The following is a 21,730-nucleotide window of genomic DNA, read 5'->3' on the forward strand; positions in this document are numbered from 1 at the left end:
CACTTTTTGCTGACCAAAACCTGACATCCATATTTGAAATGTAAAGACTAGGATAGCTACGAAACCGCACGGCAAAAACACACGCGCCCCGTCACATTATTCGTAATCAAAAGGGGTGGAGTTCTTGTGGGAAACAATTACCAAAACTATAATTCCTACGGCCTTGTCACAGAAATATAGTCATTGTATTGATCAGGGTATCTTCAGCCATCCCATCATCGATACCTCTACTCGCGGTACACTGGGCGTGTTTATTGTCTGTCATTCACAGAAAGAGAATGCCTAGGATTGGTAGAGCTGTAAAGCTGTGGCGCATAGTGATATTTTTTCGCTCCCTATTGGCCATTATTGATGTCAGTCAAGGCTTTTAGCCGCTTAGTGACAGATGAGTATAGAAAAAAACAAAAACAATCTGTGCAAGCAGCCATCTTGAGTACAGTCCGCTCTGGAAGAAGGAATGATAATTATATCGACTGGATTCGGTCAAGGAAAACCTCAACATTAAACCAAGAAAACTCGACGAAAGAGACTAGCTACTTCTAACGGATTTCTTTAGATTATTTAGTTTGTTCGCCTTTTCGTGAATGCCACACGCCTTATTGCGTTATTTTCATGTTGTGGACAAACAGAACGTTTGGAATCCACACAGCCTTCAGTAGAATCTCTGGCTAATGTTTTCTCCGGCGTTAACTTTCCTTTGGATTGATCGCACGTGATTTGGGAAAAGAGGAATGTTGTTAGCATGGATCACGCTACCTGGAACAATTTTACAAGCATGTATCTTGGTCATTAAGGTGTAATTACACAAACTCTACTCATTGCATTGGAGCTATAACTAGTGAGGTAACCAGTAAGCAATTTTGGCAATCAAAAACTTATGCAAACCATAGCAGTCCTCCTGAAAGGTTATCTCTAGTTAGCTATCTAGTCGGACAGTTGCAACAAAGTAACAGTTTGTGATTATTTTTGCTAGTAGCTACTCTAGGCGATACATTGGTTCTAAAATGCGAAAATGTTGCATTTTTGTGTGCGGAATGGATACACCATGCAGCAAGTGCACTAACCAGTAGCCAGACAAGCTATTCGTCGGTGTAATTTTGTATTTTTTTGCAGTACTTTCTTCTTTTTTTTTTTTGCACTTTCTGCTGTAGTTAGATCCATTCAAGACAAGTTCTTTTTTTTTTTCTCCGTATGATGCAAGCCATGTCACATCCCACATGAATACAATAAACACCAAGGACTCTGATGTGGATATTTTAATGCAAACGTTTCTGTGACCCTACTACATGTTGCTGGCATTGCAGCTCTTTCAATCAGTCAATCATCCGATGCATTTGCTGTAAAAAGGTACTCTGATAGGTTGGACGCTAATCCCTAGGATTTGTGACACCGGGATTTAATCGAAATAAAGGATTTGACATTTGATTTGAAAATGGGAGCAGCAACGAAACTGGCATTCGGAGTCTTTCTCATCTCATTTTCCTCAGGTGGGTATTAGATAGGAAACTGTTTTAAAATATCGACACTTGATTACGTTTTCAGGCATGCAATCAGCATATCTTCACACGCATCGATATCACATTGTAGGTCTATGATAATGTTATAGTTTATCCTACTTCGTGCATGACAGAGCCTAGGCTACTGTCCCTGTTTTGCTTTCTCAGTGCTGCGGGTCATATGACGCGGGAACGCAAACGAATGTACAATATAGCTCTTGAAACAGGACAGCTTTTTGAATGGAACTGACTGTACACAATGTCCACTATTAGATTATTTTTAGGCCTTTGTTAATCTTCTATACAACCATAGCCATTTCTAGCCACTATAGTGAGATAAAATAGAAAGGGAGGTTATGTGGAGGAAGGAGGCAACGTTTGCATCAGATTGTGAGCAGCTAGCTGTATATATAATGCATATGGTGCAATGATTAATGCAATGTGTGCTTTGCATGCTATGTCAAAATTGCTACATATTTTATGACAACCTGGACTCGGGGGTAGACGTAACATATTAAAGGTAAATCTGGGACTCAACAATTAGTATGATATGTTACATTTCGTATGATATGTATTGATTTGGGGATGTCCATCATCCATTTCATATGATATGTTACGAATTACAATTCATATGATTGTTACAAATTGGAATTCATACAATATGTTACGAATTGCAATTTGTAAAATATATGTTACAAATATGGCGTATGACATTCCAATTTGTTGTGGCTAACGTTAGCTAGGTGGCTAATGCTAACATTAGCTGGGTGGCTAACGTTAGCTAGGCTAGGAGTTAGGTTAATGGGTTTGGGTTAGCTATCATGTTAAGTATTTGCAAAGTAGTAAGTAGTTGCTAAAATGCTAAAGTTGCCTGTGATGAGATTCGAACATGCAACCTTTGGGTTGCTAGAAGTTCGCATTATAGGCCCACCCATCCACCCCGACCAACCAGCCTACTTTAGTTTTTGCATTAACTTTTCATGCTAAAGTTCCAAATATCTCTAACGGTCGCCCCAGTGGGAGTTTTTTTATTGAGCGTAATGTCAGAATGCACTCAGTTCCAAAATATGATTGTTACGCTACAGGACAGTTAACCCAAACTGCCCTCAAACCAAGGCACACTGCCTGCTAATTATAGGCTATGTTTCAACTTTTAATTTCAAATGATTTTCTAACAAGTTTTATTTTCTAACAACAGTTTGAATTTAGGTGTGTTCCGTCTCCTCTTTAATTAATATAGAAGTAGACCATTTCACTGTTGCGGACAATTTACATTTGATGCTTTACTGAGTTGGACAAACTTTTTCCTCCCTGGCACATTTTCCTGCTGGTGCCGGCATTGCCTTCACTACTAATAACAACTTCGGACATCTGTGCGTTCCTATCAAAGTAAGTGCCTTATTACGTTATAATTTTAGTTTCTGTATATCGTGTTGTCATTTTTACTGTAGCATACCGTATGTACAGTTGAAGTCGGAAGTTTACATACACTTAGGTTGGAGTCATTAAAACAAGTTTTTCAACCACTCCACAAATTTCTTGTTAAACTATAGTTTTGGCAAGTCAGTTAGGACATCTACTTTGTGCATAACACAAGTAATTTTTTACAGACAGATTATTTCACTTATGATTCACTGTATCACAATTCCTGTGGGTCTGAAGTTTACATACACTAAGTTGACTGTGCCTTTAAACAGCTTGTAAAATTCCAGGAAATGATGTCATGGCTAATTGACATTATTTGAGTCAATTGGACCTGTGGATGTATTTCAAGGCCTATCTTCAAACTCAGTGCCTCTTTGCTTGACATCATGGGAAAATCAAAAGAAATCAGCCAAGACCTCCAACAATTGTAGGCCTCCACAAGTCTGGTTCATCCTTGGGAGCAATTTCCAAATGCCTGAAGGTACCACGTTCATCTGTACAAACAATAGTGCGCAAGTATAAATGGGTCTTCCAAATGGACAATGACCCCAAGCATACTTCCAAAGTTGTGGCAAAATGGCTTAAGGACAACAAAGTCAAGGTATTGGAGTGGCCATCACAAAGCCCTGACCTCAATCCTATGGAAAATTTGTGGGCAGAACTGAAAAAGCGTGTGTGAGCAAGGAGGCCTACAAACCTGACTCATTTACACCAGCTCTGTCAGGAGGAATGGGCCAAAATTCACCCAACTTATTGTGGGAAGCTTGTGGAAGACTACCCGAAATATTTGACCCAAGTTAAACAATTTAAAGGCAATGCTACCAAATACTAATTGAGTGTATGTAAACTTCTGACCCACTGGGAATGTGATGAAAGAAATAAAAGCTGAAATAAATCATTCTCTCTACTATTATTCTGACATTTCACATTCTTAAAATAAAGTGGTGATCCTAACTGACCTAAGACAGAGAATTTTTACTAGGATTAAATGTCAGGAATTGTGAAAATCTGAGTTTAAATGTATTTGGCTAAGGTGTATGTGAACTTCCGACTTCAACTCTATGGAGCATAATGTATTTACTGTTTTATTCACGTTTTCAAGTGCTGGTGACAAATCATGCATTCCGATTCTTGCATAGATTTTAATGGACACATATGATGTGTGTACTGATTATGATGAGCTAATGCTAAGCTATGTTTGGCACCATTTTTGTTGACATCATACAATTCATTCTGGTTGTCACGTAAACATCTTTACAACCAAAGATGTTATAACAAAATGAGGTGAAGTGATGGTTCGCTTCTCTTTCGAGTAAACTTCCGGAAGTGAATGGTGGAAGTGAATGATGGTAGATGACACTCCTCCCTTCAACATGCATACTGCAAACAAACCCAACTCATCTTGTAACCTCATGTCATTGGTTGACGTGAAAAAACAAACATGGCGGCGCGCACAAACTATCCATCGGTTTTTAGAAAGTGTTTTACTAAATGATTTAGGTCACTGGTGAAGTGACCTGTGATGTGATGAATTGTAAATAGTAATTGCTATTAGCTAACTCATATTATGGTTTCTGTCAGCCGAGAGTTGGCTAAATATGACCGCTTGTGTTAGGTCATTCTTTCTTCAGTTGGCGCTATGACTAATGTAGCCTACATTTTCTGGGTTTGGATGAGAATTGTGTTATGCTGTTGCTTCTTCTGTGAATGTCTGACCATTGCATCCAAAAATAAACTGCTCACATTGAGGACATAACGTTGTAAATACTGTTGGTGCCAAAAAATTCTGTGAAAAAACAGTGTCCTGCTCAAACGCTGACTGTTGCATCAATCGTAACTGGACTTTTTAAATAAGTGTTCTAATCACATCGCTTTGAGCGCACGCTGCAGGGACCACTGTAGAATGATCACACCCGTGTGTTCGTACGTGTCAAAGGGTTAAGTAACCGGTCTCGTGTAACCATACCAAACGTAACATATCATACTAATTTGAGTGTCCCGGATTTACATTTACTATGTTACGTCTAGTCTATGAGACCAGTCTTTTTATGCAGGAAGATTGTTAATGTGAGAATCCCCTCCACTAGATTATTTGAGTATTTCTGTGATGTAAGAACAGAACATCTGATGAGGCTATATTTTACCCTATTTTGGTTGTTTATGTTTCAGTATAGGTTTGCTTATGAAGTGATTCTGACCTGGGCTCTGAAATCACAGTTGTATTGCCTGGATATTTTATTATGTAGATGGGTACAGGTAAAATAAAGGAAATGCTTGAGTAAATGGGGGATAGAAAGTATATTAAGAGCAGCTGCTTCCACACAGGTGTGGTTCCTGAGTATATTAAGCAATTAACACCCCATCATGCTTAGGTTCATGTATAAAAATGTGCCCGGTTGCCCATTATTTTGTCAACCATGGCTAGAAGAGATCTCAGTGACTTTGAAAGAGGGGTCTCAAAGGAGTATAGGGGGTTTAAAGGGTGTGTTTCAGTCACCAGATCTCAACCCAATTGAACACTTATGGGAGATTCTGGAGCGGCACCTGAAACAGCGTTTTCCACCACCATCAACAAAACACCAAATGATTGAATTACTCATGAAAGAAAGGTGTCGCATCCCTCCAATAGAGTTCCAGACACTTGTAGAATTTATGCCAAGGCGCATTGAAGTTATTCTGGTGGCTCGTGGTGGCCGATTGCCCTATTAAGACACTTTCTGTTGGTGTTTCATTTATTTTATTTTGGCAGTTACCTATACATTCTGATACATTCATGCATAGCACCTGTATGGCATGTTATTTGCCTATCATTATGCAAAGGCTTACATAATGATCTGTTGTACAGTAGATTTCACTTTTGTTTTCTTTAACTGAACAACAACACAGATACTTGTTTATTTTCGGTACATCCCAAAGAAAGCAGTTAGTTTGACAAAAAGGACGTTTTTAGATATTGCTTGTTGGCACTCAAGGATTCCGTTTGTGTGTATGTGTGTGTGTGTGTGGCGGTTTTGTTTGAAACAAGGCACATGCTGCTGGCATCTGCCCTGAGAGACATATGTGCTTATCACTCTGCACTCCACAAAAGCCCCTTTGCACAGAGCAGGGAGAGGTGGGGGGCAAAGACTCAAGTCATCTCCTGAGTCAAAGCTTAATTTCCTTAGCATTAGGCAGAGTGCAGTCAGTGCATAGTAAACAGGGCCTAGCTAGGCCACATAACAGATGAGATTGAACTAAAGCAATCTACTCGCTTTACCTGAATGGGTTTCCCCCAATCAGGACTTTGACCTCAACAGAGGGTAAATGTCAGTTACACAAACACCTCACCTCAATGCTACTTGATCCGCACCTGGCACACCGTCGTGGCGGAGCTATGTTGATGTTATTTTGAGGAAGTGGCAAGTTTCATTGCTCGATTGCCTGGGTCGTAATTTTCTGCAGGTTGCAGATAGAAATATCATGAATAGAGCAGCTGACATCTGTTCTACATAATATAGGCCTATTCCTGTCTGAACACTTCACAACACTGTGTCCTACTGATCACATCCCTACAGTATAATGCTATCAGTTTGGAGTTTTGGTGGCCTGTTGATAGGAAAGGCCCAATGCAAAGGTTGTGGCATGGGCAGATTGCTTGTGCTAAGGATACCATAGCTGGATGGGTGCCTGAAGAACGGTTAATTACACTACCCCTGTATCTTTTAAACTAGTTGTACATTTGATTGGAGGGAAGGAAAAGAAAGTCTGCTGGGTTGTTGTCATACTTTCAAAGAAACTCTCTTGTCTGTTGAATTATATCTTAATTTGCCAGTTTCTCAGAATTAAGTCCAGAATTAATTGTTTTGTTTAAAAGTAGTAAGGGAGTGCACACATGCTTTCTCTTTCTTTATCTCACTTTCTCTCTCTTTCTCTTGCTCTCTCTCTTTATATAGGCTTACATCTATAGGCCTACGTCTCTCTCACACACTCACACACACACATCATGAAATACACCAACTAAACTATGGTGTGTTAAGTCATAATGCGTGTTCAAAGGATTGTCAGAAGGGCCATGTTTATGGGCATTACATGCTTTGCCCATAGGCGTGTCAGACTAAGGCCAACGGGGCCCTGTCACACACAGCTGGCTCTGGATGGGGAGCCAGTCTACGTCCCATATGGAACCATATCCCTATTCCGTATGTGGTGCACTAGGTCAAAGTAGTGCACTATATATCGATTAGGGTGATATGTACATTGTAGTCTATAGGGGATTAGGGTGTGTTGTTTCCCTAAGGGGCTCAACATATGTTCTTATCTGTCAGTTGTACAACAAATAGGTTGTTGTTAATATTTGGTAAAAACACAATTGGTATTTAAGGGGTTGGCTATGTTTTGTCATAGATAAGTTGTTATCCCCTTTGTTCTCCTGATGTAGACCTAGACCTAGCAGACTTTTCAACATATTTAGGCTTACCCAAACAAACTCTATGCACCATTGGGCCAACAACCAAGCAGCGGGCATAGAAATTTAACTGGTTGTTATATTCTGAAGTGCTGTGACCGGCGTGTTTTTCTATGCAGAAAAGGCCCATTTCACTCATAGGCCTCCACTGTTTCATATGTAAATTCTATTCTGTATTGTACAACAAAAGCCCCAAAATCCCGCCCTCTCCTCTATCTTGAATTTTAAGTAGTTCCTCTCTTCGACTACAATTATCGCATTAGGCTACCCTTAGTGGCTCTTACAAGAGGGGGCCCTCAAAAGAGCGCAGTTAGAATGTGTACTGCTCATTACCAAAGGTTCTCTGGTCACATTAGGCAACAACGCCCCTCATTAAGATGTCCTAACCTTGCATCCTGAGCAGGGGACTGGAGCAGCACCCCATTCCATGTATTGTTGCCTCCTAGCAAATGATCAAACAAAGTTTACCAGCCAGAAACAAGCTACGTTAGAGACTAGCGACTGTAGAGACTAGCTGCAGTGGAAACAAGCTACGGCCTCCTTAAGCTACAGTAGAAAATGGTCTTCACAAAGATTCTGGGCATAAAACCAGCCACATACCTAGGGTTGAAAAATTATGGTAACTTTCCCCAAGTTCCCAGGTTTTACAGAAATCCTGGCTGGATAATTCCCGGAATTGGGATGGAATAAACAGGAAATCTGGAATTCTCCAACCAGGATTTCTGGAAAATTTGGGAAAGTTACCGGAATTTTGCAACCTTACACATACCATGTTTGTCCGTCTCCCCTTAGTGTCCCCCTCTGTAGGGTGATATTAGGTTGATCTCCCGCATCTTTCTACCCTTTACTGTCCGGTGTAACTCTGTGTACTGCACCTCACCATAATTACAGAAAGGTCTTTCCACTCCCATGTGCTCGCTATCCAAATATAATCTCTCTATGTGACCTGCCTCAACATGATTCATTAATGGCTCTCTGATGGAAGTTTGTCTGCCGCCGTATCACATATACCACCATAGAGCCCCCGTCTTGCGGTTAGATCATTTCCTGGGGTTTGTTTGCTCTCTCCTTTTTCTCAAGAGTTTTAAAACTCAAAAAAGACCCCCGTATATCAGGTTGTGATCTACAAAAGGGATGCTTGTCCGACAAAAGACCTGGCCTCTCAGTCAACAAAACGAACCACCATCCCACTCGTAGCATGCTAAAGAGTTGCCATAACAAATAGCAGACAGCGGTACGGGACGGTTTGTTTGTTGTTTCTTCAGATCGTTATCAGAACTCTTACAGTGTGCTCTGTGGGACAGCACTCGCTGCTGTCATTTTCACAAATGAAAAAGGTGCATGGTTGACTTTTCTACAACTGGTTTGTTGACCTTTCTTTTAACACAGGTTCCATAACCGGATAAATACTTTGACCTCAAATTGGATCATCTGACTTCTTTTATTATCTTGCAGTGCTCACTGAGGTGGATTACAGAAACCGAGATGGTGTTACAGGCCATAGCACTGTGCTTGTATGAATTATTTACATTCAACAGTTGTAACTGTGAAGTCAAAATTGTTCACTTTAAAAGGGCAAATGATTTGGAAATCATACAAATGCCTTGTTTCCCCATGGTTTGCTCCTCCATGCTCCTGTTGTTCCTCCTGTCAGAGAGAACATTCTGTTCTCATCTGTACTTAGAATAAGGCCCAAAGGAGCATGGAATTTAAAGCACTCATCAGACTCAACCTGCAGCCACCCATGGCACACACTGGGACCAAATGTAACACAACAGTTGGAGATACACAAGAAAGTTTTCTATGGAGAAGTGCTTTATGGGTTGGCATTCCAGGCTCATTTCACAAGAGGGAGTTTGATGTGACTCAAACATAACTTTAGGACACTTAACTGTTTAGGGCACTTAACTCTATGGACTGCACTGGAGTAGCAATTACAGTCAATCGTTATGCTAGTAATTAGCCCACCAACAGGTATGAAAGTGTCAAAGGGGTACTTACCCCAAACCCCCATAATCAGCTGTCAGACTTTGGCATCCCGCCCTGTGTGTGTGAAGTCTGGGACCCCTTTAATAACAACAGGGTGCTATTTTGAAAGGCCTCCCAAACCAAGCACAATAATACACACACAGAGACAAAGAGACACACACTTGAACACACACACACACAACTGCATATCCTGGAAATGCGGAGCCACAGAATATACACAGAAAGACAAAAAAATTGTCGAACTTGAATAGACGGAAAAGATCCCCCCTCTCTGAAAACAAATGGCCCGTTCTAAACCCCATGTTGTCCTAATGTTGTTCATCAGACACTAAGACTGCAGACTGCAGGCCCATTCATTCATACTGTAAAACAGCTAAACACAGTGATGAAGTCAGATCCCTTAATCCTGGCTGGAATGTCCGTCCAGCTCCGGCAGCCTCATGGGTCTCAGCACCAGTATGCTGCTTATCACTCCAACTGCAAACAAATGTGATGTTGTGGGCTCTAAAAGAGATCAGGGGGAAACAATCCAATTTTCACCTGAAAACAGTCCTGTTTTGTTACAGTTTACTTTGAACAACTATTTGGCCCCTTGTTTGTTCCCAGGAGTAACAATTAGGCCTAAATGTTCAGAAATGAGGTGAGTGCTTTTCATGCAAATGCCATGATATTAATTGAAACTTTACTAGGGTGAAGAAAGAATGCACAAGTACTACACAGACTTCCATGTAGCCTACTTGTTTGGGTTTCTGAACTGTTAGTACTCTACCAAGGAGTTCCACCAATTCGGTCCCTTTTGAGATCTTTCACCTAATTTTAACATTTTGTAAAAGAGCACGTTAAACTTAATWAAAAAWAAAAAAAGTGTTCCCATCTCAAGAAGTTAAATAAAATAAAAATACTATAAATAGTGCCTATTAACCTTTTCACCCAACAAACGGGTGTGATCATTCTACAGTGGTCCCTGCAGCGTACGCTCAAACCGGTGTGATTATTTAGAACGTCCAGTTTCGATTGACGCAACAATCAGCATTTGAGCTGGCCACACTGTTTTTTCACAGAAACATTTTGCACAAACACAGTCCTTACATAGTTCAGTCCAGAATGTGACCAGTTTATTTTTGGATACAATGTTCAGAGAAGTAGCTATCATCCAAACCAGAAAATGTAGGCTACATTTGTCCTAACGCTAACTGAAGAAAGATTGACGTAACACAAGTGGCCATATTTTTATTCTCGGCTGACAGAAACTACAATATGAATTAGCTAATAGCAATTACTATTTATAATTAATCACATCACGGGTGAGCTCACCATTGATCGAAATAATTCAGTAAAACACTTTCTAGAAATCGAAAGTAATCCGATGATGGGTAGTTTGTGCGCACTTGTGCATGTTTGTTTTTTCGCATCAACCAAAGATGAGAGGAGACAAGATGAGTTTTATCTGTTTATGGTATGCATGTTGAAGGGGCTGTGTCGTCTACGATCATTCACTTCCGGAAGTTTACCCGAAAGATGAGTGAACCATTCCTTCACCTCATTATAACATCTTTGGTCTGACGGGTGTTTACGTAACACCTAGAATGCATTGTATAATGTCAACAAACATGGCACCACACATACACAGCTGGCAAATAGCTTAGCATTAGCTCATTATAATCAGTACAACCTTCAAAAAAGTATTTTACACACATCATAGGTGTCCATTACAATCAATGCAACAATCAGAATGCATTATTTGGGACCAGTACTTGAAAACATTTGAATAAAACTGTAAATGCATTGTGCTCCATACATACATACATTCATACTGTATGCCCCAACGACAACACGATATACAGAAAATAAGGAACTTACTTTGTATGTTGTAAAAGCGTTACATGGTCGCTGCCCGTACCATTTGCATAGTGTAGAAAATACACGAGAGTTCAGGGGCCTTGCTTTAATAAAGTTAACCATTTTCACTGTAGTGTCCAAAATGTCTTTCAAGCTGTCAGGCATTCCCTTGGCAGCAAGAGCCTCTCGGTGGATGCTGCAGTGTACCCAAGTGGCGTTGGGAGCAACTGCTTGCACACGCATTACCACTCCACTATGTCTCCTGTCATGGCTTTTGCGCCATCAGTACAGATACCAACATGAGGAGCAGCTATGCTTGGCTACCGTTAGTGGAATTCCCACGAGAGAGTAATGGTTAATGGGATTGGATGTTAATTATTTGACTAGGCTACCTGTATGACATTTTGTTGTTATTATTTAGCTGAACACTAGATGGTTTAATTTTATTTTTGGCATTGAAATGAGGCTACTCAGGCGAGAGAAAAAGCTCACCCAAATGTATAGCTCCATTGGAAAATATAAATGGACTGTTTGAAAATGTGAAGGAGAAAAAAATTGCGCCTACCCCAGTTTGGGAATACCTGCTCTACACAATGACTCCTTGTTTTGTCACAAACTGAAATTAGACGAACTATTATAATTTTTACAACCAGGAAATGGCTGAGCAATTTCTGCATAATGTACCTTTTTAAAGCTAGTTTCCTGCAATTCCACACCTTTTGTCATGGGGCTGAGAAAATAATTGCACCTTCAAAGCGAATGTCTTGCAATTCTACACTTTTTTTCCATGGGGCTGAGAGACAATTTGCTGTTTTTAAGCTAATTTAATGAAATTATACACATTTTACCATGGGTTATGCCTTGTTCTAATGCTATCCGAGTGACTCAAACATTATAACAAAATCAGTGGGGGCCCAATAACATTCCATTTTTAGAATTTTTGATTCTAACTATACTGACTGTACAGTTTTTATTTTGGTGATTGTTAATTCTCAAAGATTATCTTCTTTAAAAATAGACTGCTCCTTTTTCTACATGCTTCATATCTGGTTTTAGGTGTTTAAGTTTAAACAGAAAACGTTTTACTATCCCCCCCCCAAAAATGTCTCCATTATTATAATTATTTTCTTAATTTTTTGTAATGATGTTTTTTTGCAGTGGCGCACCCGATTTAGAAGCAGAGGTGCGCTGCTGCTAAATGCATATAGGGGAAACACTGTTTTAAATGCTGTTAAAATTCAAAATTTATGTTGCACATGTTCTACTTCAAATGTTAGGGGACTCAAAAGGCATTGATTTTGTGGAACAACCCACATAGCCTAGGCCAAATTTTATAGTTGATGAAGTTATCAAAGCCATAAGATGGGGCGGCAGGTAGCCTAGTGGTTAGAGCGTTGGGCCAGTAACCGAAAGGTTGTGAAATCAAATCCCAGAGCTGACAAGGTAAAAATTTGCTGTTCTACCCCTGAACAAGGCAGTTAACTCACTGTTCCTAGGCCGTCATTGTAAATAAGAATTTGTTCTTAACCGACTTGCCTAGTAAAAATAAAGGTTAAAATAAGATGAGTCATCTATTTTGAGATCAGTAGTTGATTGTATGTGTGGATCTCTAAATATGAGCTATATTTATAACTGCACTTGTTTCACGTCCGTGGGGGGATTGCCTGTTACACCCTGTGGAGATGGAGCACAAGAGAAAGTGTCTTTCTGACTGGCATAATTTCAAATCACATCCCCCCTCCCACTTAATCCGGGTTGCCCAGCCTGCGCTGGAATGGACAAGATAATCAGAGGAGTCTGCCACAGACAGACTTGATGAGCTGGCAAAGTTTTTTTTTTAAGCCATCTTGGTTGTACCACCAAATCTGAGGAAAATGCCTACAGTATGGCTCTTCAGTTGTTTAGAACCAGCACTTGGGCATTCTAATTGCATTGCTGTAGTTTTCAATTAGGGTTTTGAAAGATTATTTAGATATTCTGTTGACTCCCTGTTTGGACCAATGGATTAACCCCTAGTAAACATGCTGCTTGTGATTCCCAATGCCTCTCTGGGCCAAATATTTTGAGGAGTATAGTGGATACAGAAGCTCCTATGATGGAAGAAGGTTTAGGCTAGGGGTTGTCTAGAGTGAGTCTAGTCAAGCCTATTTGAGATTGTCAAAATGGAATGATGTTTATGTGTTGGCTCCCAGTCCATACAACATTGTCAAAGGTCCTGCCCAATCCAACTATCCCCCAGTAGTCAACAAACAAACTGACTTTTGAACAGGGCCCTTTTGTGATTTGTGCTGGCCCAGATCTGTAATGATGGTATTGGGGCTTCGACGAATGATGTGCATCTTCGGCTGTGCCTTCCTCCTCCTCCACCAGGCGTGGATGTGACAGTAATTCCGGCAGATTCTCTGTAATCCTGATAATGGCGATTTGTGTCTCCGGAACTAATCCCCTGGATTTATCCCCACGAGTGGCAATTAGCAAATTAATTTCCCCCCCCAAAATAATTTTCTTCATCCATGCCACCAGACACCCCACAGCACCATGTTTTTTAAAGAGGCATTATGCTGTTATTATTGTAACGTTTACACTTTTATGAATATGAATTAGGAAAATGGGTCTCTTCTTGGACTAGGGCCATGACTGAGTAATGGATTTGATGTGTTCAATGTAAGCAAAATGTCTTCATGTGGGCTATTTTGGAATGCATACAGTCAGTTAGGGATGGGCATTTGAAATTAATAATATAATTATTTTGGGGGGGAGGATAGTAAAAAAAAAAGTCAAATGCCACAGGGTGCTATACCGCTATAACAGTAGCCTAGGCTAACAGCAACAGTGAAAGTGAAGTCTGATGTTTGCCATCATAGAACCGATTCTGTTTCAACATTTTCTGATGAGTGTTTTGTATTGATCTGTGTCAGGTCTTGTGGACCTTCCGTTGGTGTGCGCCTGTAGGCTAATCGCTGAGGTGGGGAAAATAGCATACTGTTGTCAGGGCTGACTGGAGGGCTAAATGCAGTATGATAGTAAAATGCCTTTTTATATCAAATGCACCCCATAACCTATAGCCCATGAGTGTCAGCGTTCTAGGTGAATGGATAAGGCGGAGTCAGGCGCAGGACACAGGTATGAGTAAAAATCTGAGCTTTACTCAAAATAAGCAATGTTCCAACAAGGATAAACATAAATATCCAGAGCACATAAAAGAAACCACTTGACAACGACAATCACGCACAAAACAAAAGGGGAAGCCAGAGGGTTAAATAAGGAACATTGATTATGGAATGGAAACCTGGTGTGTACAATGAAGACAAAACAAAAATGAAACATGGATCGGTGGTGACTAGAAAGCCGGTGACGTCGACCGCCGAACGCCGCCCGAACAAGGAGAGGGACCAACTTCGGCGGAAGTCGTGACAGTGAGAGAGAAAATTAGCTTGAAAAATAAAACCAATCACTTTGTCCGTCCACTGTAGGCTACATATACTGTATGCATCTGAAAACAATATCAAAGCCACATAACGTCTGAAGCAGCAGTAGCTCAATGCACCGTAGGCTACATAGCTATACACTACATTCAAATACAAGTTTGTTGTTTTATTAAAAGGTCCAATGCAGCCATGTTTATCTCAATATCAAATGATTTCTGAGTAACAATTAAGTACTTTACTGTAATTGTTTTCAATTAAAATGGTAAAAAATAAACAAAAATAGCTTCTTAGCTAAATGCAATTTCTCATGCAAGAATTTTGCTTGGGGTGGTTTGAGACAGAGGCCTAATGTGAGGGATGTGTAACCTGCAAACTAGCTGTTTTTGGCAGAGAGGAGGGCAAACTATTTGTTATTGGTCTATTAAATTATAACATCTAGTGAAATCACCAGGTGGTCCAAAAATCCCATCCAGCCAAACAAGCAGAAATTTTCAAACAGCTCTTACACTAAAAGTACATTATCATAACTTTCACAATTTCACAGTATTATTCCAACCTCATAGTGTGGAAATATATATAAAAAACAAGGAAATTACATTTTGGACTGCTCTGCCCCTTTTAATTTAGGCATGTCAAATGTCATGGCATATCCTTGTGTCTAACAATGTATCATGGATAATTTAATTTAGACAAAGATGTTAAAATGTAAAAAAATATATATAAATATAAAATGAATACTCTCACAAGTGTTCGAATACTGAACGTATGTTCGGATATTCGATTAACCGCGCCCATCCCTAAGTCAGATGCTATCTTCCCCATAGCAGTGCTGATCTCTGTGAGGATGTTATTCTCATTGGTTGAGGCAAAAAAAATTGTGAAGAAATGTTTTGGAATAAGTGTCTAAGATGTCCCATTGTCAGGGACATTAGTGAACAGACTGCAAACACATGGTCAAACTGTGACCCCACAGAGGTAGCCTACAGTAAATGGTGTCTGTACTGTATGCCCAGTACAGCTTGTTCAGCACAAGCAATTGTGGCGCTCCAACTCATCCCCGAGCTTGTTTCTTCCTTGGCGCCAACAGTCTCTCTTACTCAACTTGCGTGACCAGTTTCCAGATCTCTGGCCCCTGGGCTCAGAGCATTCCATGTTTAGCTATCCTGTTTAGTTGTCCCTCATAATTGATTGTCAGAACAAGACGGCACTGTAGGTCCCGACTCCCTTGTCCCTGGTCCTGTTCGATATGAGCGGAATGAAGAGACTAAGAGAGCCCCCTCTGTGTCTCAGGGGGCCCTTGGCTCTACTAACATGTGGCAGGTGACTTCTTTCTTTCTTCTCGCTCTCAGTCTCTCTCTTCTGTCTCTGATTCTCTGTCCCTTTCTGTCTCACTCTCTCTCAAAATATCTCTTTGTACTTTTTAAATTATGCATTCCTTATTTTTAATTAAGGATGTGTGTGTCTTTTTACACCCCGAAGACAAAATGTGTTAAGAATAGACTTTACAATAGATTACGTAGGCTAAACAGTAGCATTTTATCCTATTTGAGCTGAATCAAGCCGACAAGCCTATTTATAGAAAGCTTTCTAAACTGTTAGTTCTCCTATATTTGGCACACGTAGAGAGATGAGAGAGAAAGACCTTTGCATGTTCATTGGTTTGTGTCAGAGCCTCTTTTCCCTGCATTAACAAGCAGAAGTGTCACCATTGTCAAACCACACCCACCATATCCTTTTGTTTTCAGTCACTGTTACCACTTGAGGTTTTGTCAGGGTTAACCATAACCACAAGCTCATATTGTTGTGGTTTCTTAAACCATATGGCACTCTCAGGCTATGTTTTGCACTTTACATTCAAAATCCTTTTTCCTGTTGTTTAGATAAGTCTCAAGGATTATACTTAAAATATAAATTATTTTTGTTTAGCCTTTTTGGTGTTTGAGATTATATAGTGAATAAGTTCCTTAAGCAGTAGGCCCTAAATCTTATCCAGGGATGAATCAACCTGTGGTGCCTGGCGCCTCGCAGTTTCATGTTTATATTTTGAGTTCATTGTCATGTCTATGGCTCAGTGAATGAGGATAGCCTGACCTTTCTATGGTTAACTATGCGTGACAGTACATTATTGGAAATTGTTTGATTGACTTGTGTGTAGTGTGCTTTGTACAGCTCGGAGCATACTGTCAATAGGGGCTGTATTTTACTAGCTGCAGACTAGAAGATTTCATGCCTAGGTTACTTATCAAAATGGATGGGGTGGGGGTGCAGTGGGCTAAATTATTGTCATGTGTTGTGATTCAGTACAGTAAATGACATTCGACTTATTTCACCCCTGCTGATTCGGTTGAAAACGAGACTCTTCTCTCTGAATGGGAATTCTATCCCATTACCCTCCTGGACCTATCAAACATAATCATTAACAAATCATATCACAATCAGCCAGGGCCAGAGATTTTCCCACACAGCATTTGAAGACTGTGTGTGTGTCAGTTTCTAGAGGCACTCGAGTTGTCACCACTGGTTAATTACAGGGCTGTGGTAAGGCTTCACACTGTGGAGGGAGGCTGGCTGATGAGAGATGGCTCTGTTAGTGATCACTGCAGCCCTGGAAGTGGCCTTTAATGCCTCCGTCCTGTAATTGTCCTGCAGTGAGTGGAGAGTTACATCATCCGTGCATTGCTTCATGAGAGCAATAGATTAGTAGTAGATTAAAAGGACATATGATGTTACACTGTAGACAGGGCTGTCCCAAAATGAACTATGTTGATGTGCAGGACACAGTAGGCTTCTTTTATGTATTCATTCATGTCTGTGGTTTGGTGTTTGAAACGCTCTTCAACCGATTCTCCCAAATGATTTATTAACACGTTCACCTTACAACAGGAATGCTGTTCGACCTTCACCTCAAAGTCTTTTGATCTAGTGTCTCCATCTCTCTGTTCCTCAGGGGCTATCCTAGGCCGGTCAGAGACGCAGGAGTGTGTCCACTACAACTACAACCCCAACCCTGCTGCCATCCAGGAGAACCGGGGTAACCGCAGTGGCATCGAGACGTGTGCCGGGGAGAAGGACAAGCGGAGACACTGCTTTGCCACCTGGAGGAATGTGTCGGGAACCGTAGATATCGTCAAGCAGGGCTGCTGGCTGGATGATACCAACTGCTATGACAGGTAGGGCCTATTGCATCAGGGTTCTGTGGGGGTGGGTTGGATAACATGTGTGATCTGTTACAACACACCAATGACACACGGTGGAATAACTAAGTGTATCATTGGTGTTTTGCAATGGATGACAAATGTTATCAGTATAATCAGTGAAGACTACTCTTATAGGCCTATCTAGTACCTCCATTCTGTGTGAGGACTTGGTCGTCCCATGAAGATAATGTGAAAGGTGTCGAATGGGGAGGACGAAAAATCATGAACGTGGTTCCTTGCAGGCTACACATTTTAAAAAATGTCAGCATTAGCACTCTCAACTTGTTCTAACAGCTACACTACTGCGATAAACAATTGAGCTTCTTCAAGTAATTTAACACCTGCAGTGTTTTTTTTAAACAAGCTAGGCCTAGATGTTTGCATATTGCACATTTGCCCTGTGAGCCAGAACAGACAGATAGAGATGGATGAAATCTTTCCTCACTCAGGGTTTTATATATATATATATATATATATATATATATATATCACCTGATGTTTAAGTGTAACACTTTAGCCCCTCTTCACTTGTGTAAACATGTTAAGCTTAGCTCCCCCTCCATTCCACCAAATTGTGATGTTATCTGCCCAGCTATCCATCCAGCATGTCAGCTAGCGTTGCCAGAAACATTCTCTGTCATAGCGTGCGAGAACCCAGGCCCAGAAAGGCCAATTTACACGGCGGGTCTTGTCTTAGCATGCCGCTGAACCCGTTTACCTTCCATCTGCAGTAACCAAATCGATGTGTTTTTGAAGTGTGGCATGCTGCCATGTGATTACTCAATGTAGAGCAATGTAGAGCAACAGGTAGCTCCGGCCGTGCGGCAACTTACGTGTGTATACTCTACATGTAAACAACAGCCAAATGTTTTTTTCAAACATAGTTTGGAGTGAATACGGCTAATTTTGTTTCAGCTTCGGCTAATAAGCTTGTTTATCTAGTCAGGGATGTTTAGAGAACGGAGTGTAGCTTTGATAGGGTTTAATGGAATGTAAGTTTGTCAGTTAAATATAGCATTCATTCTTTTTTTACTTCATTTTTTGTTGATTTGACTGAGTTCCAAACTTACGAGGTGAAACACAAAAGTACTTTTTTTTACAGGAAGTAGCCTTCTGTACCTACAGCAACATGAACTACAACATCATATGTTTACAACCATTATATTACTATTCCTGTAGAGCTCCAGTCTAAAGCTCAAGGACAGTTTCCGAAATACCATATTTTCCTTAGATATACAATTGTAACCCAAAGAAACAAAATAAGTTCAAAAAGAGTTTAGAAAAGGGAAGGTTTGCTAAGCTATTGGGCCCCGAAGGGACCAACATTTTGCTACATTGTTATGACAACATTGTCGCTCTCTTTTCCAGAACTGAATGTGTGGAGACGAAGGAAAGTCCAGATGTGTTCTTCTGCTGCTGTGAAGGAAACATGTGCAACCAAAAGTTATTCTACACCCCCGACAACACACAAGCTGTTCAGAGTAAGTTGTGTGTGTGCGCATGCTTGTGTTCCTGTATGTAGTGACACCATATCAACTGAAAAATATGTTATGCTCAAATCTGACGTCCTTGCCTTTGTCCGGATCATGACCTTTTGACTTTTGTTACGACATGAAACAAAATAAATAACCCAATATGTTAGTCATCTTTATTCTCTCACGTTACATAACGCTGACGCTCTGCATAACCGCTCTGCATAACCGCTCTGCTTCGTCAAATCTGCTCCATATTCCGGGAAGTGTGCGGCGTGATGTGATGTTCCTAGTTCCAGTGAGTGTGCAGTGAATTCCGGCATGTGCCATGGTGTGTCTGACCGTGTCCTGTGTGGCTTCCTGTGTGTCATTCATCAGGGATTGCTGTGTCTTTAAGATTAAAAGGGGATGATCTGTCCTCCTTATCCCCGTTGAGTTAACGGGCCTCACTGCTAAACATCCTCTTAGCAGGAGGAGGAATGCAGTGACTCAGAGGAGGTGTAGCTAGCTGGGTCTGGGCACACTGACATCAGCTTCCTCCACTGGTGCTGCTCGCTCTGCCAAGCAACAAATCTTCCTGGAACTCAATCTACATTCTTCCCGTAATTTTTGATAAAAAAAAAAAGATATGTAATAATCTGATGACATCCTCAAAGAATGCAGAATAGAAACATCTAATCAGAAATCTCTTAATGTTCCTTGGTTCTGGAATTTCTTGGTCCTGGCAAAACATGTTTTTTATTACCACATCCTCAGTTGAGTATAAAGAAAAGAGAAATATTATCAGTGATCAGAAATGCCTTAATGTTGTGGTTGGGTTACTCCTTTTCCTCTTGTGCTATTGTTGCTCAACAATGAACAGAATTGCCCTTTTCAGAATAGTCATATTAATTAATGGGGAAAGTATTTGTGTGTTCTTGCATTGGAGTCAGATAGAGGTTATACAATAGATACACTCACTGGTCATTTTATTAGGTACACCCATCTAGTACCGGGTCGGCCTCCGGAATAGCCTGAATTCTTCGGGGTGTGGCGTTCAATAGTTGCTCAATTGGTATCAAGGGACCTAACATGTGCCAGGAAAACATTCCCCACACCAATACACCACCGCTACCAGCCTGTACCATTGATACCAGGCTGGATGGGTCCATGGACTCATGCTGCTTACCCCAAATCTTGACTCTGCCATCAGCATGACGCAAAAGGAACCGGACTTTGTTGGAGCAGGCAATGTTTTTCCAATCCTCAATTGTCCAGTGTTGGTGATCACATGCCCACTGGAGCCGCTTCTTCTTGGTTTTAGCTGACAGGAGTGGAACCTGGTGTCTGCTGCAATAGCCCATCTGTGACAAGGATCGAGGAGTTGTGCATTCTGAGATGCCGTTCTGCACACCACTGTTGTACTGTGCCGTTAATTGTCTGTTTGTGGCCTGCCTGTTAGCTTGCACGGTTCATGCCATTCTTCTTCGACCTCTCTCATCAACGAGCTGTTTTCGCCTACCTGACCGCTGCGGACTGGATGTTTTTTGTTTGTTGCTCCATTCTTGGTGAAAAGCCCAGGAGGGTGGCCGCTTGGCAGGTGCGCCGGATCAAGTATTCTGAAATACTGGATACAGCGCGCCTGGCACCGACAATCATACCACACTCAAAGTCGCTTAGGTCACTAATTTTGCCAATTCAAACAGTAACTGAATGCCTCAACGCCTGTCTGCCTGCTTTATATAGCAAGCCACGGCCACGTGACTCACTGTCTGTAGTAGCAGTACATTTTCGTGAATGGGGTGGAGTACGTAATAAACTGGCCACTGACTATATATTAAAGCTTTGGGTGGGGAGATGGGCTCTACTACAGTACATTAGGCATGCCTTTCTCCCTCTGCTTATTCAACTAAACATGTACGTATTTGCAGCAGTGACTAACTAGATGTGGAATTCCCTGGATATTTGGAATGAAAAACTCGGTCGGTGCCTTACTATCGTATCGAGCATAAGGCTCTGCACATGCTCACAGCTGCTTTTTTTAACCTAGCAACAGGGCCTATCTGGGGATCAACCATGCAGGAGTGGATAGAAAGAGGGAGAGAACGGGAGAGAGCTTGACCTTCTGACCAGAGCGGCTCCATGCCTGAGTGGCGTGTACAGTGTGGTGATCCTATTGCCCTGGGGGCGAGGTGGGGGCGTGGAGAGCAGGGAGCACGCAGCAGGCAAGAGGAGGCATGTTGGAGAGTGGGGGGGGGGTTGGGTCTGATGTATTTTTCAGCTCAAAGAGGCTAATCCGGGTTCTTATCCCACTTGCAGCTAAAGTGGAGCACTGGGCAGAGAGCTGGGAGAGGGGGAGGGGAGCGATGGGTATAGAGGGGGAGGGGCATGGCAAGGGGGTGTTGTGGCAGGCAGGCAACAGCAGTATCACAAACAGTGCCCCCTCTTTAACCACGCAATG

At 41.3% G+C, this 21,730-nt stretch overlaps 1 protein-coding gene across 1 annotated transcript in view; it reads left to right on the forward strand.

The window, feature by feature from the left end:
* The first annotated feature begins 424 nt into the window (after window positions 1–424).
* The window catches only part of LOC111976339 (activin receptor type-2A), a 41,600-nt gene continuing 20,294 nt past the window's right edge, over window positions 425–21,730 (forward strand). Inside the window, exons 1-3 of the mRNA XM_024005123.2 lie at window positions 425–1,487; window positions 17,569–17,791; window positions 19,187–19,299. Coding sequence (XP_023860891.1) covers window positions 1,433–1,487; window positions 17,569–17,791; window positions 19,187–19,299 — 391 coding nt within the window. The 5' untranslated portion in view covers window positions 425–1,432. The remainder of the gene's footprint in view (window positions 1,488–17,568; window positions 17,792–19,186; window positions 19,300–21,730) is intronic.

This window comes from Salvelinus sp. IW2-2015, linkage group LG2 (genome assembly GCF_002910315.2).
Source record: "Salvelinus sp. IW2-2015 linkage group LG2, ASM291031v2, whole genome shotgun sequence".
Taxonomy (NCBI): Eukaryota; Metazoa; Chordata; class Actinopteri; order Salmoniformes; family Salmonidae; genus Salvelinus; species Salvelinus sp. IW2-2015.